Raw genomic sequence first — 9409 nt, 5'->3', positions numbered from 1 at the left:
TCTGTGAACTTAAAAAAATCTTCAAATGGCCTATATAACAGAAACGCTAAATAATACAGCATACATCCTCTTAAACTACTTCATTCCTTGCACAAAAGATGCTTGCAATGCAAAAAGGTTCCACTTCAGAAGTAGGTACAGAACTATGAAAATACCTTTGGGAGTGAAGCAAAACAGATGACAGATATGAACGCTTTGAAAAAGATCTGGCTCAAGAGCCACAAACTACAATGAAAGAACACCACCTTAATATATGTTAATGCCTCTGGGAGATGTTTAATTCAACACTGAAATCAGACTATGAGCAATCAGCCTTCATGTAGAACTGTGATTCAATTTTTTAAGACACAGAAAACACTCTTTGAAAGTACACATGAAAAAAGGTGATAAAATGTGTCACTTTCCTAGTCACATAATTTAAACTCAACAAACATCAAAATGAGTGCAACATAAAGTTTGTTTCATCAGAAAACCCATCTTAGGCTTGGTAGGATATCTGTATCTAAGTGTACAGTACATTGGTTATTTTTCTTTTCTCTGCAACAGTTATTAAGGTACAAAGAAGGTTTGTACTGCCAGCAAGAAGCACATCCTTGAAATGTAACATCCAATTCCATAATTTTAGAATCAATATAATGTAGTCTTTTTTTGCCTCTAATTTTATGGACACTGATTCTTGTCGTCATCATGTAGTTTCACGGACACATAATGTGGTGTCAGCAAATGGGTGGAACATTTGAATGCCAAAAATAAATAAACTGTTTAAAAAATTATAATGTGAAAATGATCCCCCCTCCTCGATGATTCAACACACTGCAGGTTAGCAGCCTCCCACTCGATCTCTAGGAATGATGCGAAGCTCTGATCCATGCTTAAGGAACACATTTCCTACAGCAATTTAAAAAGACAAAAAATAACATGTAAAAAGGGACTGTCAATCACTTGAAAGACTAAACTGATTCTGTGGATACAGGCGGAATCACAGAATGTACTATTAAATGACTTTATTAGATTGAAAATTCTCATATTTTTAAATCAAATATGAACCAGACTACATAAATGAACTTTAATATCTGCAGATACAGGAGAGGATTAGATACAGTATATGTATCGTTTGTTCATTTTTCAAGGAGAATAAGGATATTTATCTGCACACAATATACAGCTGTGACTATACCATGGTTTTGTTGCATTGAATTTACTGCACTAATACACAATAAATAAGTCACAAGTATTAGCCTGTGTCTTTTATCATAATGAATCTTCAAAACTACATTTATAAGTCAGCTGATATTCATGAGCTAAAGACAAATCATGCACAGAAAAATTTTAAATATATCAGCAAATTTAAACAAGTATGGATCTTAATAACAGAATCAATACTCTTCTGCCCAAAGTCAATGAAAGAAAAACTATTGTCAGCTTTATTTTTGCTGGCTTTGAATTCCATGAAGACAACCTGTCTGTTTCTGTATGACAGCAGGCATGCAGCTGTAGTTGAAATGACCTGGCATGTTATGAAGGTTAAGCGCGATATGATTTGAACACATCCAGACACTGTTTTTACAATTCTGCCTGGAACAACTAACTCTTCTATTTGGTCATTTTTATAATTGATTTTTCCATTAAAATGGTTGCTTGCCGAGTTTTCAACAGATATGTACAAAATCTAGCCTTAAGATAAATTGCCAAGCTCCATTCTGCATTTACTTGTATGTACTTCCTCATAAAGACAAGATGTCAAAGAGAAATTGTCATTTGAATATATAGCCCTACACACAGAGAACACTAAAACATTGTTTTATTTTCATTTTACAGCATCTATCAAAGGACAACGTGTAAAATACAATAAAATTAAATCAAAGCTGTGTCTGGCTAAAGTTCAGAGTTAATGACAGGTTAAACTCACTCACATCTTGTTTTATTGTTTTAAGTACTTAAATATAACAGGGATTGCTTCTAGGTAAAATAGCTCCAAAAGTATAAAACATTTATATTGAAACATAAAATAAACATGTTCAATACCATTATAGAAAGAATTAACTTTTTTAAACCTGTATCTACACATCATGTAGTTTTTCAAGTGTATCTCAGTTACAGAAATAAACAAGACACATGCAGTTTTACTGTATGCTTTTAGCGCATCCTTCAAAGCTTGCATAATGAAATCTAAAGGACTTGAAGGATACTACATGCACACAAGCTCTGCTACAAACTGTATTTGACATAATTGTGGTATGCATTGACTGTTACAGTAATTCATCTTGGAAGTTAGCATGAAGATTAAACAAACCTGCTGTCTGAGCTGGATTTATTCCAATGCCATCTGTGAAAAGAAAACAAAACCAAAATAGTATGAATCAGTGATAGGAAACGGAGTCTATGGATCAAGACTCACCTTAGAATAGAGAAAAATAAAAATAATCTACAGGGATCAATTTATTAGGTTAATATGAAGAATTCCTTAGGACAGTGTTTCATTTGATCAGTGAAAACAAATACAAGCAAGAGCAATAACCTGTGACTAAATAAAATAATAGTAAACACATATACAGTATATATACAGGTTATACATATATAACCTCAAACAACTTGGAATAGGTTCATATGGAAAATTTCTTACCATTTGTAATGATTGCACTTGTTGCAGCTGGGACTTTAAACTGGGGAAAGAACAAAATAAAGCAAAATATTTGCAGTGCAAGTGACTGAAAAAAAAAACATTGGGCAGCAAAGCATCCTATCCAAAATTAAATTAAGCACCTAGGACTTGTGACTCCCTGTAATACTGTATATTACAAAGGAAAGAGCAAACTAGTAAAAAAAAAACTTATTACAAATTGTAAACCAAAACAGGAGATAGTCTAACATGCCAAACCCAGACATTGACAATTGCTTGACACGGACTCCTAGACACGGTGGCAGCTTTTTTGCAGCTTGAAAGTGTCTTCCCTTTTTTTTTTACCTTGGTTAAAAGAAAAGTCAGATTTTCAAATCGTGTGTGTGATTCATCTTCATTAACGCGACTCTGCTCGCCTCGGAAACATCATATGCTATTTGGAAGCAGTTACTTTCAGCGATTTCCTTCGAGCCTATTTTTACGTGACAGGGGAAATGCAGATTGATGGTCTCCAGCATACCTCGCACAAAACAGAGAAAGAAAAGGGGTCGCTTTACTTTCCTCTCCAAGTATTACCAGCGCAGAAGGCACAGCAGGAAGGAGCAGCACGACTCAAGAGCTCTCACTGCTCCAAGGAAGCAATCAAGTGCAATAAGCAAAGGGCACGAGTTCAAACCGCATCTCATCTCTGTCTCCACCTGCCTGAAAGCCTTGTTCTTATTAATTTGTTTACATCGATAAAACACGAACTGGAGAAAATCCGCGAACACATCTACTGTACAGCTCTGAGGAATGGGGAACAAGACTAAGTGCGAAAACATTAAACCTGAATTTCAGAAACACCAAAAATTACAACTACAAGTTTACCTCAAAGACATTAAACACAGGGTTGTATTTTTCCCCCACTTTCAAGAAAAAAGCTAATTTGTGAAATAGAAGAAAAGCAAAATAAATGAGACACCACAAATGTTGCTGTGAGCAACACAGTCCCCATGAAATAAATAGGAGATGGCTTAACTTTCCCTCAGGTGGTTTATATTTTAGAAACAGAGGATGTGGTGGGAAACTAAAGTTCATATTTGATCAGAATGGAATAAAATTCAACTACTCAGGATGCGTTTTAAACATCCTTCATTACTATCTACATAGCATAATGTCAAGAATTCCTGAAGCTACAGCTAAAAAATGTGGTGAAGTCCAATTAATCAGTTTTTAGTTTGAGTTAGGGTAGGAATTACATCTTAAATATTCTTCTGCTGAAACAAATTAGGTATACTTTTGAATGCCTAATATCAATATTAAAATAAACTTCAGAGAGGCTGTGTGAAAAATGTTTTGGACCAACGGCTTTAAACTATAAACGTATGTTTTTATCTCTATCTTTTAATCATCAGTTTTGTTTATGGACAACAAAAAGCATGCTGACACTTAAAAAGCCTTCATCGAAAGACACTCTTTTATCACTACTGAAAGGAAGAGAACAGAAGCAACATCAAAATGGAGGGATTTGTTCTAAAACAGAAAAGGGAATGAAGAAGAATAAAGCTCTGCAGTTGCACAGATAAGCCTAGGAACCAGAGAGCACTGAGCACAGTGAGAGCTGTGCCACACAACATCCACATTCATCCATGCGTTGCCATGCCATTCTTGAGAAATGGGCAGAGAGAAAATAGTTTGCAAAATTTAAAAATGAGAAGATATACTTTTTACCAAAATGTGAAATGCAATATTTAAAAAAAAAACACATTACTTTTAAGTTCACTTAATCGACAACTGAAAGCAACTTCGACATCACACGCACTTCACAAGAAGTTAAAAATGTGTTTACCTCTTCTGCTGCAAACTTTAAAACCGCTGTAAATGGTGTGTTTTCTGGTACACTTAATCTGGAAAAAAAAACAGAAATGTTTAAGACGATATCTATTTAGCATGATTATTACGAAATTTATTTTTCTGTCACCTTATCAGACAAAATAATCTGAATGTTTAGCTAGCTGTCAAAAAGAAATTAATTCTCTTGCATCACCTCTATTTCCATTTCTAGCCTTAAGGCTTAGGTGTCTAAAGACGAAAAATTGCCTGCCAGATTTCATTGATTGCAGTCTCTCGGGTACAGCTTGTCTTGCACCTCAAAAACAGGAAGGAGATTTACAAGACCTTCTATACATCTATCCGTCTATCCTAACTACTAATATTTCTAACCACTTCTTTCAATTCAGGTTCATGGGAGAGCCGGAACCTATTCCAGCAAGCGATGGGCGCAAGGCAGGATATATCCTGGACGAGATGTCTGTCCACTGCAGGGAACACACAGACACGCACACACTCACAACAGGGCCAATCAACCTACAAGTATGTTTTTGGACCGTGGGAGCAAATCAGAGCACCCTGAGGAAACCCACACAAACACAGGGAGAACATACAGTACAAACTCCACGCAGAGAGCAGACCAGGTGTGGACTCAACCCTGGGCCCCAGCACTGCAAGACAGCAATGCTAACCACTGTGCCACCATGCCACCCACCCACTATACAGGAAAATTAAAATCACAACAGACTTTAAAATAGCGATCATTTCTTTATTAAGAACAAAAAAAAACAAATCTCTAAGGACCGGAACTGAAGGAGAAATAATTTACAGGTTTGTTTCACTTGAAAAATATTGTATCTCGTTTCTTTAACATTTGGTGTAAAGATAAAAGGGCAATTTTAAAATATTCTTCTCTCACTAACTCATTTGCTATACCCAGTGTAGCAAGACATTAAAATGCTCATTTTAGTATAAACAGTTTTAAAAAATAAGATGGTTTGGATATAGCTGCAGAACTAAATGTGTTTTTCAGCTGTGATCAAGGCTAGTGTTCCATTTTATGAAAGACTAAGCTACAGAACATGGGAAAATGAAGATATGAAGATATACTGAATTTCAACATTGGGAAAATCATGTTAACCTATGAAAACTATACTTTTACACTTTGCAAGTGAATTTTCCTTCATATTAAAGTACATACCCGAAACACACTAAAGCTAAGAATTAGGGTTCTCCAGTCAAATTCCATAATGCTCATTTACACAAGCAAACAGAAGTGACCAAGGGTGATTTCCTGAAAGTAAACTGCCAGTCGACACACTTCTTTATAGCTTCGAGGCAAAAGATTTAAAGAGCAAGGATGACAAGCACTGTCATTTAAAGCTCCAGACAAGAAACTGTTCAATAGCGTTGATTTAATTCTCCGTATATGAATTAAGAAATGATGCAACACGCAAGTTAGCTTCAGCTCTTAAGTGTGTTACCATTTCATTCTCACAACAAGACCCAGAGTCATCCAGCATACATTAAAGGTGCTTGTAATGTTTTATGAAATAATGTGTCCAAAAGTCTTCTCATGAATCTGGGCACGGTTCCATTGCTTTGAACAGAATATCTCATTCATTAAAAACAAGTACAAAAAGGGAAGACACGGACATTTAAGTAATCTAATAGAAAAATAAAATGTATATCTTGGAAACTCAAAAATAAAATAAATATCAGTTTTACAGTTTATCTTAATTTTGTTTAAAGATTATTTTAATGACAGTTAAAGAGAAATATTTTTCTTGTAATTTTAGTTTTTTTAATTAGTTCTGGCATGGAATATGTTTCTTGGTTGTATTGTTTAATGGATTTGAACACTTTTCATGTCTTAAGTTTTAAGGTGTATGCTGGAGAAGCAAACTGCATTTATGTTTAAGGCTCGCTGGTCAAAGTCTGTGAACTGAGGACTGTGTAACACCAATATTCTTCCCCATGCTATTTCCTCTCATTCAGTTGTTTTTCAGATGCAGCACTCATTACCAAAAAACATGCCAGAGCAAATGTGACAGTATACAGTATCACATCCTTTTCATTTCAACAGACCTAATATCACTGCAAATCAATGTCTTTTTTTTCACATTAGCAAACTGTAGTTTTATTCTTGAATTCTTATGTATGCAAAGTAATACTTTGAACTCAAGGAAAACACAAATCCGAAGTATCAAACATGACTGTTGTACATAAAAATGTATTAATTCCCTTGATTAAGGTTAATAAAATCATTGTGGTTAATAAAGAGTTTAAATAATTTCAACACCATAAAATATGACAGATTACATCAAATGAATCGGTTTATTGAAACATAACTGACTCAAATATAATAACAATTATGCCTGTTTTCAAAGCGGCTTGGAGATCAACAGTTCCTCATAAAGACAGGGTACACAGCACTTATCCTGCCACGATACCATAATTCATAACACAATATACACTATACCAGTATATGCTCTAAATACATGTTTCGTAAAAGTGCAAAGATAACAACAATCACTTGTATCACCAGCATCCAATAAAAACAAACTTTTTATGAGACAAAACATATCTAGATAACAATACAGAGGAAAACTCCCGAGTTACAATAATCTATTCAGAAAAAAACCGGTATCTACCTCGCAAGTGAACACAACACACTATATGAATATAACGAGAACTCGGCACCGACAGTCATAATTTTTAGCACTTGCTAGATAATACACATTTGACAGTTGGATTTACTGAAGTGCACACTGAAACACACCATCATCAATCGGTCAGTAAACGAAAACACTGAATTAGACACGTAAACACCGATTTTGTTACAGCACGCCTACCACTTACACTTTGTAGGGTAGTCTGGGATCCGACGTTAGGGTGATTTTAAACGTTACCTTTGACCTAAGAAAAAGAAGATACAAGCCACAGTTATTATAAACCAATCAGCTTTTCTCACGTTTACTTTCTCTAAAATCAGTGCACTCTTGAAACCACATCTGAACTTACATGTTTTCCCGTGTCTCTGTTTATCTGTCAGCACCATGCACACCAGGAAGTGAAAAGACCCACCGAGGCACACGTCATCTATAAGAAAACAGGATAATTGTGAAAATCTGTCTTTATTTTTATATTTTATGAGATATTGTATTCTTTATTTCCAAGTAGTAAACGATCCGTATTCTAAATACAATTTCACGTGTCTTTTAGACTTAAATGTTTGATTTTTGAACAGGCACATCTTCTACTGCCTAAGAGTTTGGTTACCGTATAATCGACAGATGAGGCGCACTTGTTCTTTGTGGCAGAGAAAGTTCTGCACTGTTATAAATGGACACATAAAAGATTAGGATTAAAAACGATACACAAGTCCCTTCACTGCTAAAATTTACCTCGTTGTACGAAGGCCACGGAAATACGGACTATTATCGAGTGCCTTTCAACCAATACAATGATCTAATTACATCCCAGTGAGACATGGATCTAGTTACAAGCAGTCTCATTTACTTTGAATATATCAATACTTTGGAAATTGAATAGAGAAAGGCCTTGAAAATATCACTGAAGTCTTCCAGCAAGTTCAGAGTTATGAATTAAAGCTCAGACCTTCAAAGAATCACCTGCTGAAGGATAAGGCATTCTTCCATGGGCGTGTAGTAAGAGTACTGGGCATTGCCACTAACTCGATCTCAATCTGGGGGATCCAATGTTAGAACGCATCCAGTACCCTGTGTAGTGATGTGATGGTTTGAATTCACTGGAATAATTAGAAATTTGAACTTTAATTGCAAGAGTGCTTTTATGACTACCAGGAATCAACCTGCACATTGATTCAAAGTATGCAATATAAACATTTTATTAAAAGATGAACAAATGGGCCTAGCAACCCAACAAGAATAACACTATATGTAAATCAATCTGCCTTGATATAAATGGCTGATCGCTCAAAGATTATCACACAGGGACAGATACATGAACACTGCTGTTAGGGTTAAAACATACCAAATACACTGAAGCACTCGCTTTGGTCAAACTCTTAAGTTAAATCAACATTAATATCCTTGAAGTCAAGTAAATATTTAGTTACTGAGCTACAGTTTATCCAACATGTTTGGAAAAAGTTGAATGCTCAGATTTCTAATATGAACTTATGCAAAGCAACATGTTGGCTAGGCTTTTCTGTGGAGAGTATGAAAATTCCATGGAGAGATGGAGGCTGGAGGTATGAAACAGTCATATCTGTGAACATATCAAAAGTGAAACCAAAACAAAGATAACTTCTGCTTCTGTTTTGGAGCCTAACAAAACTGGTTGTCATGCATTTCCACTCTATATTAAGCCAGCCTTCTATGCAGAACTACCAGTAATTAACAATAAAAATATAAACACAAAGGATAAATGGTCAAAGAAAGGCTAAGTCTCTACAAATAGTCTGTTACTGTGGTGATTTTCCTCATTACGTCCATACAGTAGTTCAATTGACACATAACCCTGTTTCTCTTAGGTCCCTGGATAGGCTGAGTTTCCATCACAGGACCAAATGCTGAAAATATTTATTTAAATGAGATTGAATTTCGTTGTAAGTGTCATTCTGACGTTTCAGTCTGTGAAGCGTCTTCTGTTGCCACACAGCAGACAGCCTGCAGTGTGAAAATAGTCAACTAATGTATCTGGAAGCCACAGGTGCACCAAGGTAATTGGAACCAAGGCTTGAAGTCTTATCTTTTGTGCAGTCAACCAGTCTTCAGCTGTGACATCTTGAGTGGGAGGATGAGCAGTTAATAAGGTGATAAATTGGAGCCCTTCTTCTCCTGGAAAAAAATCTTTCAGAGTGGGTACATACACTGTACATAGTTCTTTATGTCCTCCAAGAACATATGCTGAATGGAGAATTTGGACAGCTTTGGAGAAATGCAGGCTTGGATTTTTCTCCAGAACATACTGTAGCTTTAGAGAACATTCTGT

The 9409-nt window shown here is 35.5% G+C and overlaps 1 protein-coding gene across 1 annotated transcript; it reads right to left on the bottom strand.

Annotated features, from left to right (window-relative positions):
* Nucleotides 1-252: 252 nt before the first annotated feature.
* On the bottom strand, nt 253-7516 carry ufm1 (ubiquitin-fold modifier 1). Its single transcript, XM_088921057.1, has 6 exons — nt 7454-7516; nt 7292-7348; nt 4449-4506; nt 2624-2663; nt 2294-2326; nt 253-888 (listed from the first exon to the last, which is right to left on the bottom strand). Coding segments are annotated over exons 1-6 (258 nt in total). The 5' UTR covers nt 7456-7516; the 3' UTR covers nt 253-820.
* Nucleotides 7517-9409: the final 1893 nt, after the last annotated feature.

This window comes from Atractosteus spatula, chromosome 7 (genome assembly GCF_055471065.1).
Source record: "Atractosteus spatula isolate fAtrSpa1 chromosome 7, fAtrSpa1.hap1, whole genome shotgun sequence".
Classification (NCBI taxonomy): Eukaryota; Metazoa; Chordata; class Actinopteri; order Semionotiformes; family Lepisosteidae; genus Atractosteus; species Atractosteus spatula.
Note: the sequence above shows the minus strand (reverse complement) of the source record. Positions and strands in the feature narration are given on the sequence as shown.

What these genes read in the sequence shown, in the direction of transcription:
- ufm1 (XM_088921057.1), bottom strand. An exon ending in TAAAGTTTGCAGCAGAAGAG is followed by an intron (nt 2,664 to 4,448) that starts GTAAACACATTT and finishes TTCTTTCCCCAG; the next exon opens with TTTAAAGTCCCAGCTGCAAC. An exon ending in AAATCCAGCTCAGACAGCAG is followed by an intron (nt 889 to 2,293) that starts GTTTGTTTAATC and finishes AAATTGCTGTAG; the next exon opens with GAAATGTGTTCCTTAAGCAT.